The sequence below is a fragment of the Diadema antillarum genome, unplaced genomic scaffold, assembly GCF_040938485.1.
Source record: "Diadema antillarum isolate AM-2024a unplaced genomic scaffold, OU_Dant_1.0 seq00001204_RagTag, whole genome shotgun sequence".
NCBI lineage: Eukaryota > Metazoa > Echinodermata > Echinoidea > Diadematoida > Diadematidae > Diadema > Diadema antillarum.
This window is the reverse complement of record NW_027271997.1, coordinates 651750-675117: the sequence shown is the minus strand read 5'-3', so window position 1 is coordinate 675117 and position 23368 is coordinate 651750. Positions and strand designations below refer to the sequence as shown.

The window sequence follows — 23368 nt, the reverse complement described above, 5'->3', positions numbered from 1 at the left end:
ACTTATTTGATGAAAATTGATTTTGAAATGGCCGAGATATTCAAAACAGAGCAATCCTAATAAAAGGTGGGACCTGGCTTTTATTTAGGATCGCTTTTTTTTACTTTGTTTTTGGATGTCTCGGCCATTCCAAAACTGATGTTCATCAAATAAACTTTTAATTCCTCTTAGAATGATATGCTCTGTACTATTTCAGTGGTTTCTTGATATATCTCGCAAAAAGCTAAAGGCCCAATCCTCATCTCCACTAATCCTATACCATCCCTTTCATTACTTTAACAGGAAAACGAAACTAAGAGTTCAGTGTACATATGGATATTCATCAAAGCTGGACTGCTAAGCTAGTGACATTGAATGATGGGAATTCAAACTAACCGTCATCTCTTTGTGGTGGACTTCATAAAGCTCAGAGAACGATCCGTTGGGGTTCTGGGCATTCCTCACCAACCAATGCCCTGCATTGCAAGTGACTGCTCTGTCTACAGGGGTCAGTTCATCAGCGTGAGAAAACACCTTCAGCACGAAGGCTGTCAACCTGGTAAAGGAATCAAGTACGAAAGATGAATAGCAAGCTACTGACATTTGAATACAGTCAGTCATATTCATTATCAAAATGCCACATATTGTCTGTTATTAACAGCAATACACAATTCATCAATGGTATCATCAGATTTATCAAGACTACTATCACCAAGAGCATCTCCATTTGTACAGTGCACTCCCATTATTAAAAAGAACAAGGTTACAACAAAATTTTGGATACACTTAAGCAAAATTCAGGGCCCAAACTTTACCCTCTATATAACTTTATACACTTTTGTTTGAATATAACAACATTTCAACATTACAAAAGAAAATTGCCGGTCCCGAGGACTTCGTTATAACAGGAGGTGCCTGTATCATCAACATCACAAGAGTATGATCATGATACTGACATAAAATCTATGACAATAATACTACATGAGCTATCACTTTATTGACTGTTTTTTTTAGCCTTTGTGATCTTTTGAATTTTCACCTTCACTAGAGAAAAGGTGGAGCCACTTTTTCTCCGTATGTGATCAATATATGATACATCTACAAGTAATTGCATAAAAGGAATTCTGTTTTGGGGTAAGATAAGATGAGAAGTAGAAGGTAGTTAAGATTGTCTTTGCCAGTCATAAGGATGGATGCAGCATCACAGAAGTCGAGTACAAAGGAGTGAGCACACGTCACAAGAAAAACTCTAGAAAATAGAGACGACAAGAATGAATTACAATTTTTACTCCTTTGGCAAAGATGAATGACACAGCACTCAATGGACAAAAACATACATGTACACCTAGTAATTAACGAAGAATTGATTGAACCTGCATACCAAGTACTGCTGTTGTAATTGCTGTTGTTTCCCCAGATGGCAAAGGATCCATCAGTGCGACGATGAACCAGGGTGTTGCCAAGACCTGAAAAGGTGATGAATGCAAAAACAATATCACAGATCACTATCATCATATTCCTCTCATCTCTTTCTTACAGCTCTAGGCTACTTTAGACTTCAAAAGAATGCAACACTAGAACATCTTCCTAAGTCTATGCTTCTAACAACTCCTGGAACTGTGTAAATATATTCAACACAGATTACGAATCAACTGAGATGGAATACAGAAAGGGACTTCTACTGGTAACTAATGTTCTTGGTCATAGCCAGGGTCTAGCTGTATTGAATCAGAAAGACAAAATTATCATTTTTAACATCACTGCTACTAACTAGAAAAGCACTCGAAGAGCACAGACTTACGCCAAGCCAGCAATTCATTTCCATCTTACACGCATGCAATTTCCCAAAACAGAACCCTTTTGTTTACATCATTGCACAGCGCTTTGTCCGAGCACAGAGTACGCTTTAGTGCACGTATGTAAACCTCCATTACGCGCAGGTTGAACCCCAAGTTCGTTGACCTTATATGCTACAAGATGAAAAATCCTTCAAATATCCATAAAAATTCCCGGATCACTACCCAAATTGAATGAAGTGTTCCTTGTGTCAATATCAATTTTTTATTCAAGATTCATTTTAATTTGAAAACGACTTTTTGAGTTATTTTGCAAACAGACAAACCAACCTCCTCCTTTCTTGGTGGAGGTGCAGTGTAATTAAAAGGAAACTGGTAGGAGTGGCTGACCTTCAGAAATCTTGACCATTGCTTGCTCCTCTAGAGTGGTATTGGTCAGCTTCATGGCCTTGAGGTACTTGAGGATAAAGATGGCCGGAGCCACGATGCTGGTGGTCTGCTCCCCACATCCCCGAGGCAAGTCCAGCCAGGTTCCAAAGTTTTCGATAGGATCCACAGCAATGGGTCCAAGCATGTTACCTGAATGGACAGGAACACATACAGAGAGAGAGAGAGAGGAATGACATACATTGTATTAACATGGACAATACGTGCACGTGCCTATAGTACTGTAGTTGGAATGATCGGAATTTGTGCACTATTCTCACAGTCGACTACACACAAATTAATGCAGTTTAAACACTGCAGTAGCCTACTGTATAAGTAAAATCTTTTGTGATCGCACGACATGAAACCAGAGTGACAAATATAAGCACATGTTAATGATTATACTTTTAGTATGTAATTATGTTTTATTTTCTTTGATTCTGCAGAATTATTAACATGCAAGATTCATTTTACCTGACAAAACGTGAAAAATTACTAATGTGAAAATTTCTAACTTCACAGTATTTGACTATAGAGAATACAACATTTACAGTCCACAGAGTTATAGGGTGCCCCATTAAATACATTGAATACAATACTGTAGGAGCTGAAATTTTCGCGGTGGTTTTATTTTCGCTAATTTCGCGAATCGCCTTTGAATCGCAAACATAACAACACGTGAAAATAACAACGCGCGACTAACTAAGTTCAGTTAGACCCACGCAACTGCGAAATTAACAACACTCGAAAATGTCCTCCAAGTAGCAATTCGCGAAAATATCTGTACGCGAAAATTTCAGCTCATACAGTAGTAACCTTCATCCGGTTGAGTATATCCTATAGTCTATGAAATACATCACTTGTTTTATTTTAATTTGTGTTTATTCTTACCATTATTATTTTACCTGCTTGTTCATGTGTATTTATCCTATCCATAACTTTCTCATGAAAGATACAAAAACATACTCACCGTCCCTTCAAAGAACTGTAAAACAAGAAATGTTCACTTACATTTTATTTCTGAGAATTTGGTGAGTGCCAAGATTCCCGAAATCAAAATGCATGCCAAAGTTCTTGTCTACTCTACATGCACTGAATGCCAGTGGCAATTCGTGAAAATTTCATATGCCGTGAAAAAGGCTGCCGGCTTTAATTCGCAAAAATTTCATGCCGCAAAAATGCCTTGCTTTACAGTAAATGTGGCTTTAACATTCCCTTAATGCTAAGTTAGGCTGCCTAAAATGGAGGAAAAGCATGACATGTGATGAGATACAGACCTTACAATGGAACATGGCTGTTTTGATACAAGACAGAGACAACAAGATGTAGAAAGCAGAGATGAATTCAAGCTTACCAATGAGGCTAACAAAGGCCGACACTGTCTCAGGGATGACGTTCTCAGGGGGTCGAAGGTCAACCACGTTGAACTGCCTCCTGCTCTCAGTGTACACGACCTCTGTATGACACAAGCAGACATTATTTACATTTCTTGATAATCAACACATGGACAATACTGAACCTCATGTACACCAGGTAAAAAGATGTTGATTGCATATTACATTCACTGATTGTTTCCTCAATTCAAGTTAAACATCAGCACAGTCTGAGGGATAAAGAAATAATCAGTTATTCAATTTGCAAAGTACACAGTGTGAATTTAAAATATAAAGTAATGTGAAGTAATGTGAAGCTTTTGTGCAATACCCACGTTATACTACAGGTTGATTAATTTGAAGTTATGAAAAGAGACTCACTGACTGCTTTATGTTCAAGCTAAATTATAAATCAAAAGTAAGACTGTGATCATAATCATGCGTAAACAAAGTTTTAAAAAAATTATATTATCATCTCCACAATACGAGACCTCAGCATGATACAGCATAAAATGCCTGTACACTACAACCTCATTAAAACATGTATGGATAATGCCACAGAGAAAAGCATTAGTAATATAGTTAAAACAGATATTCAATCATTCGATGGTACAGAAAAATTGGGGCTACAAGCCCATTGTTCACAAAATTATGCTGGAGACACTAACTCTTGCACATGGATTAAAGAGAAATTTCATGGAAACTCACGGTCACTTTGCAGGTCATCAACAATGGCTGCCCTCAGCCGAGTTGAGTGGCGGGGTTGGCGATAGACACCAGACGGATCCAGCAATACAGTATGATCCATAGACTGGGGTGTGCCTTGGGGCTAGGGTACAATGCCAAATAAAAAAGAAAGAAAAATCAGCACTGCATCTCCATATATTTGCATAAAATGTGAAGCAGTTCAGGGTTTGTTTATCTTTTTGAGTTTGGTTATTTAAAGTATATGTATATACTGTCATTTATTGCTATTTGGGGGCAATATCAAAATTGAAATCAAAACACTATTGCCATCAAAACTTATCATGACTGGTTTCCATGTATGTATTCCTGCAAAAATACCTGTTCTCATGTCTAATCAGTCAAGCTAATATAAATTGGGCACTAGATGAAGCTTGCATACGACCTACAATGGGCCAGTGTTTGCCATCACTGCAGTCATATCCTGCAAATAGATTCAAGACAAGTTTGGGGCAGTAAATCTTCAGCTTTCTTTGTCTCAAATCGACTTCAACTGGAAATTCAAAGAAGAAATCAAAATGTAGTGTACTCACAATGACATTAAGCATTTTCTCCACACCATCGCTGCCAATGTCGGAAAATGCCGTAAACCTGATGGGCAGATCACCGGTCTCCAAGGGAATAATGACGAATTTCAGTGACTGGGAGTCATTCCCAGCCACCACCAGTGTTCGCCTTGCTGGCTGGCTGGGGTCAGTGGACTCACCACACATTGTCTTGGATCCATAGAAGGAAACTTCAACCTAATGAAAACCAGAAGGGTGTTACAAGAGGAACACTTGTAATATCATCCAGATGACAGATGGCAGAGATGGCAGACAACATGAAGTAACTTGTTTGAAGATATTTACATTTGGTGCTTGAAAGTGAGTGGAGCTCCATTTTTCTTTCTAAGAATTACAGACAGCGTTGCAATAACAAATGACTCAACGTTCACCTCTTAGCTAACAAAAAACCAAATTGATAAAATTTCAGGGGGGGGGGGGAGGGGTTCTGGGATGAAATAAGGCATACCTCCACCTCCTGTGAGTGGTAGTTGTAGATAGAGGCCAGGACCTCAATTTGCTCCAGGTGGACAACGGAGTAGGGCAGCTGCAGCTGCACACTGAGCTTCTTGAAGACGTTGACGTCGACTGGTTCCGCCACGCAGAACCCTCCGCTGGGTGTGACTGAGATGGCTTGCAGACTCCACTCTGTGATGCTGCCCGGTGTGACGACTTCCAGTGACTCCTGCCCCGTGGCTCTAAAACCAAGAAGCAAATGAGACGAGTAGGCTTAGAGGGATGGTGTAGGTTTGCTTGAGATGGGGCTTCAGGTTGCCAACTGCTTTTGTGAATTGATGAGAAACCTCTTATGAAATGTAAAAGAGCATACAATTTTAAGAGGTATTCAAAGTTTATTCGATGAAAGCTGGTTTTGAAATGGCTGAGATAAACAGAAACAAAGAGGTCCTCATAAAAGGTGGGACCCACCTTTTATTTGGACCACTTTGTTTTACTTTGTTTTTGGATATCTCAGTCATTTCAAAACCGATTTTCATCAAATATTTGTATGTAATTGTATGCTCTTTAATATTTCATATCAGTGGTTTCTAATTATCTCATAAAATGTTCAAATCTTAATCCCCTGTGTCAATCAAAACTATACCATCCCTTTCATCACTAATGGACCACTTTGAGTGAATACTGACATCATATAAACAAAAGTCCATGAGATGGATTCCGCCTCCATACGCATTAGCCTAGAAGTAGAACCTAGCTTTGAAAAGACATGTCCATCTTTGTGAACATACGGAAATAGGAACCAGATTTCAAAGAAAACAGTTCTACAAATGTTCTAGGCTCTACATAGGACAAACCCAGTTCAAAAAAGGTCTCAAAGAGGATATTGAAAAACTGCAAAGTGTGATACCTAAAAGTTGCATCAGTTTGGGGAACGAAGAATCACAAGGATTGGGAGAGTCCTAAGTAGTGTACAAAAGATAACCAGTCAAAAATGAAGGTTGGTTTAAGCTTTCATTTTTTTTTGTGTGTGTATGAAAAATCTGTGGAGAAACTTGGTCTCCCTGAATAACGGAAGAGGTCCTTTTCGACGACAGCTGGTCTCCTCGATGGACAAAAGACAGCTAAGAAATGGAGCTCACCCTACATGGACCAGATCAAAGAGCCAGGTCTCTCTGAAATCAGTCCTGACATCCACTGAGAAGACATCATCATCATCAGACACAGGTAGGAATGATCGCATGTTTTCTTTGGGCATCGGCACGGCCTTCTTTTCATCACAGCACTCCCGGAAGAGCTGCAACCAGTTCAGAAACAAAATATGAAGATTTAACCAAGGATCGATTGATATAAGATTTGATTCACACAGCAACATTCAATAAAGGTACAAAATTAAATCATGGCATCTGGAATTTAAAACAGTAAGTCCAGATGATATGATTTTAATTTGTACCTTTATTGAACCAAGTAATGTTCAAATAAGAAAATCTCTCATCAATTGAGAAGAGAATGTTTCATTATACACGGGTGGGACAATGATATCAACAGTGCCCTGAAAGGCACTACACATTGATCTGTATACTTATATCTGAATTTTGAGGAAGAGTACAATGCAATGCTGGAGTCACATGTCAGAGGAGAACAAAATTTTCAGGTGGAGGATATGCAATACCCACCAGCAGGTCAGCCTCAGATGCACTGGGGCAGAACACTCCTAGTTTGGTAGAAATCTTAGAGCAGTAGTTCCAGCGCTGTATCTTGTTGCCCATCTTGCTATCGGAGAGGTTGTCATCACACAGAGACTGCAGACGAACCAGGCAGCTTGCCACTGTGAGAATAGGAGTGTAGTATGTGGTAATAAGGACAGGACATTTCTGGATGAAAGATTGGGTTAAACCCATGTAGCATGGGGATTTATGATTGGCCTGATTCAATTGTCTGCCCATAAGGTGGGTCTTCATCAGCTCGAGCTTGAGGAATAGCCCGCTATTTCTGATCCAAAGAACTAGCCTGATCAGAAAATAGCCCGCTAATTTTGCAATGAAGACCGAAAATAAACCATCTAAATCTTACACTTATTTGCAGAATAGCCAGCTAATTTGCAAAATAGCACAATAATCTTAACACGTCTTCATCAGCTTGAGCTTTATAAACATCAGCACTGCATGCGCCCTGCACCACGCAGGAACGTAGGCAGTCATATCAGGTCAGAGTGTGTTCGCGCCGGTACCGTTCGTTTAAGTGCGCATGCATGCACCAGCATCGAGCTTATAAACTTCACCGTGCCTGAAGCTTGAGCTGGTGAAGACGAGATTGCACATTTCAGCTGATGTTGGGCTTACTTCTCTGATCCCCCATAAGCGTACTATTCTTCAAGCTCGAGCTGATGAAGACCCACCTATAATAGTGGTACATTCAATAACCACAAATAGCACCATCAACAAATGCGTGCATCGAGGCGTGCATTCATCGTGAATGATCAACTCCAGTCAAGATTCTCCAGCTGTGTATGTACTTAACACAGATATCAGTGATAAATCTGTACACAATCCATTACAGGGATTTTCTAATATATCCAAGCTGGGCCAGCCTTCCCACTCCATGTATCCCCACTCTGCCAGGTCTTTAAAATACAACGTACGTACAGTCATGATTGTCTTCATTGTTACAATACTGTAGTTATCAGCAAGGCTTTTATCATCACCTATGCCACCACCAGCTGCAAAGTGAACATTATTAACACCACTGAAACAGTCTTCATCATAATCTTTATCATCATCATCATTGACATAAAAACCATCACAAGCACCAACCTAGAAGACATCACTTGTTTGCATCAAGGGATTCATCATTCTTGCAATGATGTCATCAACACTAGTGAGCTCATAAAGTAAAAAAAAACGCAAATTTATGTGCAATGTGTGTAACATGAAAATAGTGTAACTATTTCCTTTTTTATATCTGATATGCTTAGACATTTTTTATTCCTTAAAGTTAAAAGCACACAAAATTCATCTTACCCAGCAGAGCATGGAAAGTTATTCACATGAAAATTTCCAATGTTATGATAGTTGCTGCCACTTTTGCCAACATCACCATTGACATTCTACTCATCATCAGACGTCAGGATTTTCAAGCATGATGATTATCCTCACTGTCACAGCCATTGCCTTTTTCAAACTGGTCACCACTGACACAATTATCATCATGAATAACATCATCAGCTTCATCATCATCATCATCTTAATCATCTAAATCATCACCATCATCACCACCACCATCATCATCATCACCATCACCATCATCATCATCATCATCACCACCACCATAACTATCATCATCTCAATCATCATCATCATCATCATCATCATCATCATCTTCCTCCTCCTCCTCCTCCTCCTCATCACCATACACTGGTAAACTAACACTTACATTTATCCTGAAGGGACACCTCTCCATCTATGGCATTCCTTCTCCTCCTGGTGGAAGGTTGTGTGCAAGAAAGTGCTGCAAAAGAGACAACAAAACAACACAGCTAAAGAGCAATGAAGGAATCTTATCATTTAAAAGATAATTCCTCCCCTCCTTCATTCTGTATATATTTATCTATCTATATTCTATCTATATTCTGTCCATTTCAGGCAATATTCATCTTTAAATCTACTGTGTACGCCGAATATTTTGCAAGGTTTTTATTTTTGTGAATTTCACGGGTTGGGTGCTATTTGCAAAATTAAAAACACACAGAATATCAACTCTCACCCCAGCATGAATGTGATGTGTGCGCACACACACCGGTACATTTCTCCATTCAGTACTGTACTCCACAATTGCAAATTTAACCACTCGCAAAATTGTCGGGAATTCCCGATTCATGAAAAATTAGACTCACTAAATATATGCCGTATACAGTTAACGTTATGAATCCATCTATATATTTCTCTCCACATGTCTATCTGTTCACTTTTCATGTTGTGCTATCACTGTAAAATACACACAAAAAGAAAATTGCTCCACTTTCTTTTTCCACCCACAAATCCTCCTCCAAGCACAAAGGCCACTCACATGATAAAAGACCATATATCAAAATTAGGAAAAAAAGTAAGTACACTATGTAGATGCTCAACTAATGTTTTCCTAATGACTTTAAAAGTTTCCTTTGCTCCCAATACCTTCACGTGCTGGAACAGCTAGCTGGGCATTGGTCAGTACAGCCAACCCTGCATCCTGCGTGAAAAGAAGATAATATTCAAAGTTAAGATTAAGATATGGAACCAATGTACAAAATAAAGATGCTCTATCCTTTTGATCATTATGATAAATTTAGCTGAAGATTACATTAAACTATTTGCTTTAAACATAGAAAACTTTATCATGGTGAATGAAATTACAATAAAAATGATGTTGCTATCATTACACCTGATTTACATCATATTACTATGGTAACCATCACTTTTCTCACTTCATTGAAGATGTCTCTATCTATAATTTGTCATATATCACATATATGCAGACTGAATACCACAGTTTATGAAGAACTTAAGCTATTTTTTGAATAAGAGTTACTGCCATCAGTGACAGTCAAAGGTCACAGCTTCTTACCTTGAAGACCATGGCAGTTGTTAATCCACTTCCCGGTCCACAGCCCAAGTCATAGGACTGCATCATGTCAAACATCTATGAAAATCAAATACAGATTTACATAAGAATGATTGTGCAATTTTGATATAATACACACTGACTATATTCACACAAATATAGCTATGATTACCACCCTGATTGTGGAAGATTTCAACTTACTTTCAAACTATTAGCAAAATCACAGTGGGTTTCTAGATATTGATGTCTTTTCGTCAAATAAAGGCACTTGCTTGCTGCATTCAAATGTGAAAGGAAGAATTAAACACACTCCTCACTCCTCCTACCAGCCTCACCTGTGATTTCCATTAAAAAATTTTTTTTTGGTTTCAAAATTGTCAGCAAGTCTAACTGTTTATCATCAAATCTTTCCAATATATTTCCACGGCAGCTGTGGCATAGGCAGTCTTTAGAATTTTTTCTCTCTTTTGCAATTTCTTATCCCGTTGAGGACGGGCTGATTTTGCTGCAACATGCATTTCCCATAGAGACTTGCCACAGTATACTTGGGACTCATCCTCAACGGGTTAAATTGTGTTTGTCCACTAAAACAAGCAAGCTATTTCCAGGCATCCAAGGATTTTTAAAGTCAAGCAAATTGCTCAAATGATCAATAACAACAACTGTTAGAGAGGTTCCCATATCAAATGGTCTACATAAATACTGGTAGATAATTGGTCATATTGCAATCACATATTTAAAATAATGTGATGAGGATCAAAACTGTAATATTGCATGGAGTGATATCACGTCAGGTAATACAATTAAAGAATTTGATTGGCTGCAGACAGGGCTAGAATTAAATTATATGAATTTATGTTGACTATATTGTATCATGCATACATTGTCTTGTCTATCATTGTAACATAGCACTTGCCAGTCCATTGGGGGTCATATTTCCCCTTAAGACAGTATTTTCCCTCAACATTCCTTGCTTTGAGAAAAAATCATCTCTTTACATTTGGACAAAATATAACTTCTGCGGGGATGTGAATTGTTCATATCGCAACTCAGTAAAGGTAATATCTATAACTGAATACTTCCGCACCAAAACTAAATTAGAGTTTTACGTGTGTATCTGTAGCAAAACCCACCTTCTTTCTCGTAATTCTGTGACCATCGTTGAGGGCATACACTGCCTTGTCCACACCCAGGATGCCTACGTAGGAAGAGGGCAAGGCATCCACCAGCAGAGTGACTGGACTCTCTGGGAGGTAGGACCCATCCTCGTCAACACTTCCCCTCACATTCACGCCAACCTGGAGGAGGAGAGGCAAATCATATTACAGGCGACTCCCTATCACTGTCTACGGCATATATCTAGTGAGTCTAAACTTTTGTGAATCGGGATTTCCCGTTAATTTGGCGAGAGGTTTAATTCGCGATTGAGGAGTACAGTACTGATCACAGAAATGTATCAAATTGTCTCAAATCCTCCTAATATCCACGTTTTTCAAAGAGGAAACACTGTTTGAAAACTGAAATTTGATAACAGAATTCATAGCATCACTTCTACATCCTTCCAGCTTGTTCATTCTGAATTCTACAGAAATTTTTCTTTCTTGCATAATGGTCATATAATGAGCATAAAGTGTGATCTGTAAGAGATATACATTGTATCTGACAACACAAAGTTGCACCATGCCATAACCAATAGTTGCTTCAAGTCAAGATTCAACAAAGAGTGCTATCAATTTTCAGATGGGTGGAAATAACCTTTGAACCTCTATGAAGAATGTACATCAATATAACAATGAACTTACATGATGTCTGCATGTCTTCTCAACCTTGAGCCATACCGAGTCTGCCACAATGTGACCCATCTGGTGGATGTAGTAAGCCACTACTCGCACAGTCGGTACCATGTCAGGAGTGATACGGAAGAACACCTCTTGGCGCTCACCTCCCCCATGAAGGACGGTTTCTGCACTGAGTATTTTACCCTGTGCTATGAACTATTTTTTTTTTGGGGGGGGGGGGTGTGACATAAGAAGAGTGGGAGTATGTCAAAAAAAATATGTGAATGTTTGAGAAGTGCTTCATGATATTATGATTTAGCTAATCAAATTTCACTTAAGATCATAGTTACTTCACTTGTAAGAAATTGTCATAAGGCCATGAAGTACGAAAGAGATGGGCTACATTAACTTAAAGTTGCAATGGATTTTTGTAATTTCCTCATTTGACATCACACTATACACTACCTGAATGAGAATACACTGCTTACTGTAAGTTGATGCAGTAATACAAATACTTACCAAAAGACTGACATAATCGATGACGCTACGTCCCAAGCTTTGAATTGTTGCGTATACACCGTCTCCAACCTGTTGGCAAAACAATAATGGTTGATTCTTTAGTTTCCTAAGTAAAAATATTTATTTATCAATCCATCAATTCACCTATCTCTCTCTATATATATCTATTTATCTATCTAACTACCTATCTATCCATCTATCTACCTACCTATCTATACATACAACTATTTATCTTATTATCTGTCAATAAATATCTATCTATTTTTCTATCTATCTATACATCTGTATGTATACCTATTGTATATTCATCTATCTACTGTATGTGTGAAGATACACACATATACGCATGGGTGGATGACACACCATGACAGCTTCTGAAAATGTGAATTGGAAACAATACAATTCCAGAAGCAAAAGTATGTCGCTTGTCATAACATGACATATTGAGCAATAAATATAGGTGAAGTCATCCAGAAGGCACAATATACACAAACATTTTCATCCCAACAGGATAGAGGGAATGACCTTATCTTTTATCCTCTCACTTACCCTAAGCTCTTCTTGATCAACACGCAAGACCAGATAGTCTTCTGTCTCGGAGTCATATGGTGTGGCATCAAAATCAAAAACGGTGTCCTCGTACTCGACATTCTCGTCCTGATTATCTGGTTTCCTTGCTGATACCTAACAAGGGAGGCAGGAGAGAGATATGTGTCATGAGAACCTCACAGTGACATCATGAGGGAATTCTGAATGTTATCACTAGGGAACCCCATAGTGACTTCTAGAAGAATCTTGAATCTGATCACAAGGGAACCTCACAGTGACATCATGAAGGAATTCTGAATGTTATCACTGGGAACCTCACAGTGACTTCTAGAAGAATCTTGAATGTGATCACAAGGGAACCTCACAGTGACATCATGAAGGAATTCTGAATGTTATCACTGGGAACCTCACAGTGACTTCTAGAAGAATCTTGAATGTGATCACAAGGGAACCTCACAGTGACATCATGAAGGAATTCTGAATGTTATCACTGGGAACCCCATAGTGACTTCTAGAAGAATCTTGAATGTGATCACAAGGGAACCTCACAGTGACATCATGAAGGAATTCTGAATGGTATCACTAGTGAACCTAACAGTGAAATCAAGAGGAATCTTGAATGTCATCACTACTAAACCTCAGTGATGTCAAGAAGGAATCATGAATGTTCTCATCAGTGAACCTCAGTGACATTACGAAAGATCCTTACATGTTATCACAAGTGAACTTTACTAGTGACATCAAGAAGAAATTTTGAATGTTATCACTCGCGAACCTCACGGTGGCATCATTAAAGAATCTTGGACGCCATCACTAGCTATCACTAGTGAACCTCAGAGTGACATCACAAAGGAATCTTGATTGTGATCACCAGAGAACCTCAGTGACATTAAGAAAGATCCTTTAATGTTATCACCAGAGAACCTCACAGTGACATCACAAGGAAACCTCGAATGTAATCATCAGGGAACCTCAAGCACTTGTACTACATCTGTGCCAATATTGTGTGTGAAAACTTGCAGTTTTCCATGGTGCATGATTCCCAGTATGCAAACTAAATTCACAACTGGATTCATTTGAAATGTTTATTCCTTTTGAGTATCACACTTACCCTGATTGAGATCATTTGAGAATCCAGCGTTGTATCAAGCACAATTCTGACTCTACCATTGAAGTCTGTTTGCAGCTGCTGATTATTGCTGTCCATGGAGTTGTAAAGAGTCAGATAGGCTGACCTGGTCTGGGCAAAAGCCTCAAAGCTGATTGGGACATTCTGTGCAGGGTTCCCTGTAACTGTCTCCAACTCAAACTGCAAAGACACGAAAAACCCAAGGATATTGGCTTGGTATGGTAAGGAACCAGTAAACAGCACAGGTAATATCAACTTTTTCTAGGGAAACACGATTACATAGGTTATTCTTATAATGCAATGATGAAGATTTAGTATAAGGTGTATGAATGATCATTTCATTGCTCAAGAATAATAGATTGTCATAATAGCATACACTTGAAAATTTTTGAACACCCCAAGCTGAGTCATATGTGTATGTTATGACCGATCAAAGAAAAGTGTAGAATTCCCTGTTTCTTATGTCTTAAAGAAATTTGAAGAAAGTATGTGCAGAATTTCAACCTATCAAACATGAGTTTGAAGCATGTCTTTACAGGGGAAAAAATCAGACAGTTCAGGCATATTCCCCAAGATGTGACAAAATGTCTAAAAGCAGTGGCCAGGGACTTGTGTATGGAAGGTATTCATATTTCTTGCTAAAATACTAAATAATAATAATAATAATAATAATAATAATAATAATAATAATAATAATAATAATAATAATAATAATAATAATAATACAATAACAATAATAATAATAACAACAACAACACCAACAACAACAATAAGGGAGGCATACCTGAAGAACATAGGGCAGACCTGGTTTGTAGTACATCACAGTTTCCTCCCTCTTAAAGCGGTATGGAGTGCTGACGATGGGAGTCGTCGCATCTACTGCTTTCTCTGTCACTCCGGTCGTCTGCTCCGTAACTTTGACCTCCACAATGAGCTTGCAGCCCTTGTACATCTCAAACCAGTTTGGTCCAAACTCCACGGAGGGGACCAGGATGTAAGTACCCACCCCATTGATGAGTTCTCCCGATGCAGCCTGTTGGGGAAGGTGCAGTACAGTCAAGGTTTTGAAACGAGTGACTTCATACAAACTGGAAGGAAAAAAATATCTTTTGAGACAGCTTGGCAGCAGCATCAGGCCTATTTGGTGCTTTGTTTGGTCGATGGTTTGACTGAGCTTTGTTTAAAATAAGCACTGCTCTCGCGATATTGAATGCAAGGGTGAGGCATTGAATGTTGAAGGTGGAGGGTCCACGTTCCATTCAAGCAGTGAGTCACTTCTGATACACCAAACGGGCTGCTTCTCAAATATTTCAAAATGACCCCAAAATGAGAGCTGGCCGGCAATAGATGAACTCATCTGAATGTCATACATTTTGTGTGTTAGAATGTCTTCAGTGCCAGATGTCTGTTATTTTCCCAATCACCTTACCCATGCCCTTAAGGAAGCCAAAGCACTTACTACCTCTCTCACGTGCACTACATCCCCAGTGCTCTGAAGAATGCCGATGGTCATGTGAAACGTTCCTTCCACCGGCTTCTTGTACACGTATCTGTATAGGGGATGGGAGTAAGAGACCATGACAGTGATTCAACTTTCACAGTGCGTAGCCCTATACATGAAAAATCACACATCTAGTTGAGGTGCATAACCCTAAAAATCTTTTCCCGTACCATTGGTGTCCATGGTGTCCATTTGCATAAAAATAATATATGTGTTTCAAAGAAAAAGATGAAAATACAAAAATTAGGCCCAGTTTGGTCCCCCATCCCACCCCATGGCCCAGATCTGCCATGAACACACTTAAAACTACAGTCACCAATCTACTTATTCAGCGCACTATGTGCTCATTTGAACAAATTGACATCATATCTCCCTAGGAATGCTACCTGCCAAATTTGGTGAAAATCGGTCATGGGGTTTTTAAGAAGATAATGAAATCTAAGCATGATGGACAATGGTCAGTGGACAATGATTGACGGACGATGGACAACACATGAGAGACGATGCATGATGGATGCCTGACGATTAATTATCACATAAGCTCATTTGAGCCTTTGGCTCGGGTGAGCTAAAAACAAGGAGAACCAAAATAGAGGGGGAAGAAAGGAGATACTTTATATATCTCTTACGAACAACTGATAAGAAAGCATGGACTATTAACCAAGAAAGAAGTGTACAGCGTAATGTAGTTCACACTAAGAATCATGGAACACCATAATGAAACGACTATGAGTAATGAAAAATGAACATTGTCATGTCCTCCAATATACAATGTACAGATTCTTTGTAATTGTCACAAAATGTTAAAGGAGTTTGTGGGTATGTATTAAAACATTAATTTCATGGGCAAGACAACTGATTTTCCAACAGCAACTGTGAAGAGATAGTCTGCAGCATTCCAATAGTAAACAACATACATGTCACTAAACTTGGCTAAGTTTGCAAAGAAATAGTATCTTTCGTCATAATTTTGACTGATTATATCGCAAAATTGTAGAATAAGAACAGGTCCAGTTTGTCATCAGCTTGTAACTCAAATATGTTATCAGTCTAATGTCACTAGCTCTAACTGAAGTATTCTAAAGGTGATGGATCTATATGAAATTCATAAAAATCTATTCACCCATTCTCCTCCATTCAATCTAAATGGAGCACTGAGAATTGACTAACAAGAAAAGAGTAGATAAGCCGTATTTGGCACAGTTTTGCTCTTATTTCCTTTATATGAGGAAGTCTTTTTGCTTTAGACAGAGGTAAGTACTACATTACTTCTTTTATCATTCTCTCATATTTTTTTCCTTTCAAAGTGTGTTTATTTCACTTTGGTATTTGTAGAGTCTCCCAGACATACTAACAATAGCAAATATTCCACCCACCTACATTGGCCCTGACCTTAAGAAATCGTGGGTAGTCTAAACATGGTTGAGGTGGCATGCACATAGCAGTGTTAATGGAACGTGTCAAATATTACATGCAGCTTTATGCTGACAGCATAAATACAGACTGTACCCACACTTCCTCCATGCATCTTCAATTTCTCTTGTTTTTGTTTTTTAACACTTTGTCCGTCATTTAGAATATTTTCAGAACACCTTCAAACCAAAGAGAACTACACAGTGGCATCCTCTCCAATCCAGTGTTCCTGCAGATCCTCAAAAAAGTCTATCAATAACATCACAAAAATGGTGCAAATTGAAGATCAACAGCACTTATTGCATATAAATTGCACAGACATCATACATGTAGGATTTATCTTCAATCTTCATTTTCATGGTATGATGAAATATTATACTAACAAAATGATCTTGCCTCTGTGCTGTTTTTCTACCATATGTCTATTAAACAAGCTCTTGCTCACACCTGCACAATCAGACGTCTACCGGTAGAGTCTTCGATACAAGGATCAATGTGACTGTCAAGACATATCTGTGATTCTTACACCAAATAAAAGACTTGAAGACACCTCAAGGAGATGATCTGGTAGCAGGTGGATTCTTTGCATTGGTCTATCTCTAGATGCCAAGATCAGAGCATGGCATTCCCACATTGGCCTAGCATCTTGAGTCAACTGAAGTTGTACCAAACACATTTCACATCATTGGGGCTGAAGAATATCATCACATGTAATTAGTAATATACACAGAAAGGATACTAATGATATTTTTTTTTTAATCAAAAGTGAATGGATTTAAGGCAGAAACTAGAAATATAAACTCACCTAGCCTCAAAGGTGATGTCTATTTCCTGCATATCTTGGGCTATGGTTCCGCTTACTGTCTGTCGCGTACCTCGTACAATGAAGTCTGGCGTGTTGATTGTGATTGTGAATCTAGGTAGAACTGTTGGGAAATAACAGGCAAGGTGCAAACAGAAATGAACAGTTACTCTCTGTACTGACATCACTTGAGAATTACTACCAGAACAATATACACTTGTATTCATAAACCGATGGGGGATTTATACTTCGATATGAGCAAGGATGAAGACTTGAAAGTCTTGTCAGATGATGATTTATGAACTTGCCTGGTCAGAACTAGGATGGCTGCCACACAGTTTGCTTATAAAAGCAAAGAGGTGAAACAAAGGCAAAATATACTGATATGAACTAATTGGTAGGGATCGATAGTTTGACTGTGATTGAAGCTGGGATGACCACAACTTTCGTATTGCAGTCTGACCACGTCACATACTTTCTTCTCTAGGTCTAGAAATTGTGTAACACACAGCATTCAACATAATTTCAGGGCTGTTCTTATCTTTTCTAATCAATATTGGGCTATTCACTTGAAAAACAACACATTTTCAATGAACATCTATTATTTTACCGTCGTGTTCTAGTACAGAGGGCCTACATGTAGATTTCTGTCCAGCATTACATAAATGCACTCATGCTTCCCTACATTTCTATTTTGGCAAAAATTTTGATACTTTGCTTGTATGAAGCAATTTTAGGGCAAAGGTATCTCTCAAGTTTTCTGAAAGATTATATTGTATTGGGGGTATAATGTACATTAGAAACACAAAATTACATGACGTCTCTCAAAAGTACCCTTCTGCTGTGGAAATACCCACAGGGATGATGACATATATATAGCAGCTTTACATAAGAATGCATGATTGTGTGCTCTACGAAGCAGAACAAAAGAAGAAAGCATGCATACAACGTTTTACATTCTACACAGTGACAAGTTGTACTGTAATGGAATTACATTGCTACATTCCAGGAACCGGTACTGTGATCCTTAGGCCTCCTATGTCAATATCCTTGTCAGTGAAGTACATGTACATGAATGTTTTGTTTGTTTGTTGTTGTTTTTTTTTTACAGTATTGGTATATCTTTCTAAGGACCACAAAAAAAATTCCACAAATCTACAATACATAGCACTATCTCTATGTACTACAGTACATGATGTCAAACTATAACTTGTCTCGCATGCCCCTTTAAATTTTCATGTGTTTATGAGAATTACGTACTATTACATTATTTATACAGTATATCATTATATTAGGAGCAATCGCAAGCACAATTGGAAAAGTTGAATGCCATCACCTCATAAGTATTTGTTTAACTGTCCATAAATCATGACTATATCACTTTTTTTGCCATGAAATCAACAAGAGTGAGTTGCATCTTTCACATCAAATTACTGTTCTACACGTACAATCACACACACACCAAAAAAAAAACAATATGATTTTTTTTTGGGTTAAGGTAGTTGTAATTGCTACAGTTTATAACAAACACATCATTTTTATACAGTACTTTGTGAGGTCATGGATCATACTTTCAGAGAAGACATGTGAAACATCAAGCTTCCATAATCTCTTATTTGTAGTCCGATTCTAATGCAATTTTCACCACACTAGTTGTCTGATCTAGCTCTAATTTTTTTTTTCTTAGAACTAACTTTAGCATGGTGGTGAATGGCACAATAGTTTTGTACATCTGCCTGTAATCCTAACCCTAAATCTTCATCATCATCATGACCATATTATCCGTTATGCAGTGGTCATGCCACTGAGTATGGGAATAACAGAACCACTCCACGACCTCTCTGGAAATGTGAAGATGTGCAAGTACCACAGTTCATGGAATGGGGGTGTGGACAAGATTGCCAGGAATTTTTGAAACTCAGTGAGAGTCATTTAATTGACAGAAGTATGTTACAGAAAACAGCTCTCATCAACTTGCATATTAATGCTATGGTCTTCATGTGCAAGTCTTCAATTCAAACCATACCAATTTTGGAGAAAAAAAAAAATCACATTCCAAGATTGACCGATAGATGCAGTGTGATAAATATCCGGAGTTGGTATGTGGTCACATGAAATGCCATTTTCATAAATACTCAACTCATAGCAAAGGTACCAAGTATGTGTAATCTTCTTTTTACAGGTGTGGTTTATGGTCAGGAAATGATGTTTATCTTTGTGCAATCCATGCCATAAATACTATGACAGCATTTTTCTAAATAAAACAGTAGGTTACTTGCACCTGAGACATGTCACAAGAGAAAAAAGAAAGAGAAAGCTATAAGAGAGTGTTATGATTGCTATTTTTAGAATATAGTGGAGACATACACTGTACTCTGTGCAAAATATTAGAATCATTTGTCACTTCAATTTTTGTTCATTGGGATTTAATTGTGAATTTTAAAGACTGCATACCAATAAAAACATGTGGGGCACAAGTGCCAAATTGTTATAGAGATATGATCTGATCTACTGAAATATGTATACTTTGATAACAGGAGCTATCACAGGTGAATTATCACTGTTTTTGTGTTTTCTACAGGTCGCTGTACACAAATTTGATTTCCAGGGTATTGGTACACTTTAACCTTCAACATGCAACACTCACATGAATACACATGAACTTGAACAAGTCGACAGATACTATCCTACAGTAGCATTTCTACCTTCATGGTGCATGAATATTTCAATTGAAACAGAATTATTTTAATTTCCACTGCAATTTGCAAAATTCACTGCATGCATATACATGAACAGAAAATTAATGTCAAAAATATAAACCTGTGTTAATTTGTGGTATTTCATTATTCTGTATAATTCAGCATTACATACAGTACACCTTGAAAGTCTGATAATCTGGAGCTGAAGTTTCCTGAAAATGTCTCAGTATTATGGCATGCGGCTGGAAGATAGCATGCACACATGTTGAAGTAATTTGAAATGACAAATACCACGCTCACGCACCAAGAATTAGAATCACATCATGCGTGGGCTTGGGGTATATATGGGGGTGGGGGAGGGAGCAGGGAAGTAGGGAGGGGGGGTTAGTATTTCCCTGCCCGTCCAGAATGACTACAAACACCAAAACAGCATTTTGTATGACATCACAGCCACAGACTGGAGCCGGATCCGGCGAGGGCCCCCAAATCTACCACCTGTCAGAGGTCAAGCCACTGTGCGTCAAAGCCCTCTCACCATGTTCCCCTCTCTCATGGCTGCTTCCAGGATCAAGGGCTGTCACATCCTACCACTAAATATTTTTCCTGTCTCTCACCTGTTATGATCCCAGAGGATGTAGCAAACATTTGCCGGTGATGCAATTTCTACCGTACTTACTCATGTATGTGATGATTTGTTAGGAAATGGTGAAACATCTGCCCACTTTTAAAAACCACATACAGTCATAACTCTTTCCATTTGATATTCTTGGCCATTACATTACAGCAAGTTGAATTTTCAAATGGCCATTTTTGGTATTTGAGAGTTAAGAGTATTTAATGATAACTCTTGCTCTTATCTCTGCTGTGATTTTTGTTACTGTTGTTTGAATATGATGTTCATCGACAAACAAATTAGTTCACACAATATTGATGGTAGACAGTGGTCTGAAAGCACTGGAGAGTGGTATTTCCTCAGATTACTGTTATGCTTGCTGCATCAAGTCTTGATACACTTACCATATTCCTTGACTTCGAAAAGTATTGTCTTATTCTTCTGAAACTGCAAAGAAATAAAACAAATATGGATATGGTTACAGTTAGATTACCTCCAGTATTTTCACCATACAGAACATACATAATTGCACATGATATCTATAAATATTCTCTGTGATTATCTGAAATGGTAAGAGCCCAATAGAGATTAGAAACAACTAGTGGCCACTCTTTAAAAATCACTGATGTTTCTCAACTCTAATGCAATACCCATTACAATGATCATACAGGGTAATTCCCTCAAAATTTCACAATACTTCCCCCAACCCCACACACACACACAAAAAAAAAAACAATGTTATGATTTAAAAGACATAACAATAAAAGAAATCACAAACATAATCTCAAGCTTGACAAGAAGAATATAGGTAAAGAATAGCTTGTGTATCTTCAGGTCATCCAGGGGGACTGACAATATCGATACCACATCTGCAATAATGTGGCACCACAGTATTTGGATAATAGGGACATGAAGGTCCCATTTAATTATGATATATATCATACATTAATACAGGATATATGTACTAGTATCTGTCTCTTTAATGCTTTTCTTTCATTCCAGCTAAGGTGCCAGGTTCAACCAATGCTTCAGTAAACATCCTACAAAGCTGTCACCAATGGTCACTCAAGTTTCTGGGCTATGAAGTGGAACAGTAGCTTAACACCCTAGTGCCAGTCAACTTGGCAAGAAAAAAAAATGTGGTCTCTCTAGAAAGGATTGCTTTGTGTACAGCTAATGAGGAAAACACAAGTTAAGGGCAAACTTGACGTCACATTGAACATTTGCTCATCAAGGCACTCTGCTACATTGTATGCAATGAAAAAAAAAAGTGTTTTACTACATCAAACACATGTTTTTCTCTCCCAAAAGTGCGAAAAAGTTTGCCTCTCACTGGACCTATGCCAATACAATGTTTTCCCCTTGCCTGTCACTTCCGGTGTGACTATGCAATATCATGCAAGGAAATGTAATTTGGTTCAACACAAGTCTTATACAAGCCCGTAATATCAAACTCAGACTTTGCTCCTTCCATGGAGCCATTTACACAGCATTGTGTAAACTTCAGTATGACATGACTTGAGAGACACAGATACATTTTGTATGACATGCTTCACATCCATTCTGACCATTCTATTAAATACCTACATTAATCTCTTTCAGTCACAAAAGTATTTCGACTACAGTGCTAATACACTGCACTGCCTCTAGAATACACCTTCCACACTTTCTAATACTCTAATCATATTTCTTTCTTCTGTTGGATTAAGTCACAATTATCATTACATTCTCTCAAGCAGATATGTTGCAATGTTGCATTGTTAGAAACCTAACATGACATACTTGCAGGCTTGGAACAAAAAATGCATCATCAAAAATGACCAAGGGTAAGTTATCATTTTCCAATTTGTGCTTTCATAATGTCATGTTAACAACTTGAAGCAGTTACTGCCAAAATTCATCAAATTTCTTTCTAAGATCACAGGAAAAGGAACATAAAGACAAAAGTTTTGAAATCAAGATTACATGTACCTGCAGTCCGTGCAGAACAGTGACTGACCAGTTGCCAAACATGGGCTCAGCATTGAAGCCAAATGTCTTGTCCAGGAATCCATTGACCACTCTCGTCTCCCGGAACTGCTGGACGATGATCCCTTGTGGATTTCGCACCTGAAGGTGCATCTGTTGGCAAGAGATAGTGATGACATTTGTCATGACTGTTAGTGAAAATACCAAGTAGAGAGGTAACAATCAACATGCCAAGCATTTTTCAAAGGTTTTGGTTAAAGGACAAGTTCACCTTCATAAACATAAGGATTGAGAGAATGCAACAATATTAGTAGAACACATCAGTGAAAGTTTCAGGAAAATTGGACAACCGATGCAAAAGTTATGAATTTTTAAAATTTTTGTGTTGGAACCGCTGGATGAGGAGACTACTACAGCTTGTGAGTCATATGCGTACAACAGTATATAAAGAAAATGTAAAGAAAATTCAACATATTTTC

General features: G+C 38.1%; 1 protein-coding gene across 1 annotated transcript in view; it reads right to left on the bottom strand.

Moving 5' to 3' along the window:
• The window catches only part of LOC139744699 (complement C3-like), a 62903-nt gene that overhangs the window by 9369 nt on the left and 30166 nt on the right, over positions 1 to 23368 (bottom strand). Inside the window, exons 5-26 of the mRNA XM_071655122.1 lie at positions 22893 to 23042; positions 21326 to 21368; positions 17613 to 17733; positions 15353 to 15443; positions 14678 to 14926; positions 13876 to 14073; positions 12765 to 12899; positions 12216 to 12284; positions 11721 to 11912; positions 11052 to 11216; positions 9922 to 9996; positions 9492 to 9546; positions 8752 to 8826; positions 6996 to 7147; positions 6462 to 6616; positions 5333 to 5561; positions 4852 to 5061; positions 4283 to 4403; positions 3556 to 3657; positions 2166 to 2354; positions 1361 to 1445; positions 376 to 535 (exon numbers count right to left, since the gene is read on the bottom strand). Coding sequence (XP_071511223.1) covers positions 376 to 535; positions 1361 to 1445; positions 2166 to 2354; positions 3556 to 3657; positions 4283 to 4403; positions 4852 to 5061; positions 5333 to 5561; positions 6462 to 6616; positions 6996 to 7147; positions 8752 to 8826; positions 9492 to 9546; positions 9922 to 9996; positions 11052 to 11216; positions 11721 to 11912; positions 12216 to 12284; positions 12765 to 12899; positions 13876 to 14073; positions 14678 to 14926; positions 15353 to 15443; positions 17613 to 17733; positions 21326 to 21368; positions 22893 to 23042 — 3021 coding nt within the window. The remainder of the gene's footprint in view (positions 1 to 375; positions 536 to 1360; positions 1446 to 2165; positions 2355 to 3555; positions 3658 to 4282; positions 4404 to 4851; positions 5062 to 5332; positions 5562 to 6461; positions 6617 to 6995; positions 7148 to 8751; positions 8827 to 9491; positions 9547 to 9921; positions 9997 to 11051; positions 11217 to 11720; positions 11913 to 12215; positions 12285 to 12764; positions 12900 to 13875; positions 14074 to 14677; positions 14927 to 15352; positions 15444 to 17612; positions 17734 to 21325; positions 21369 to 22892; positions 23043 to 23368) is intronic.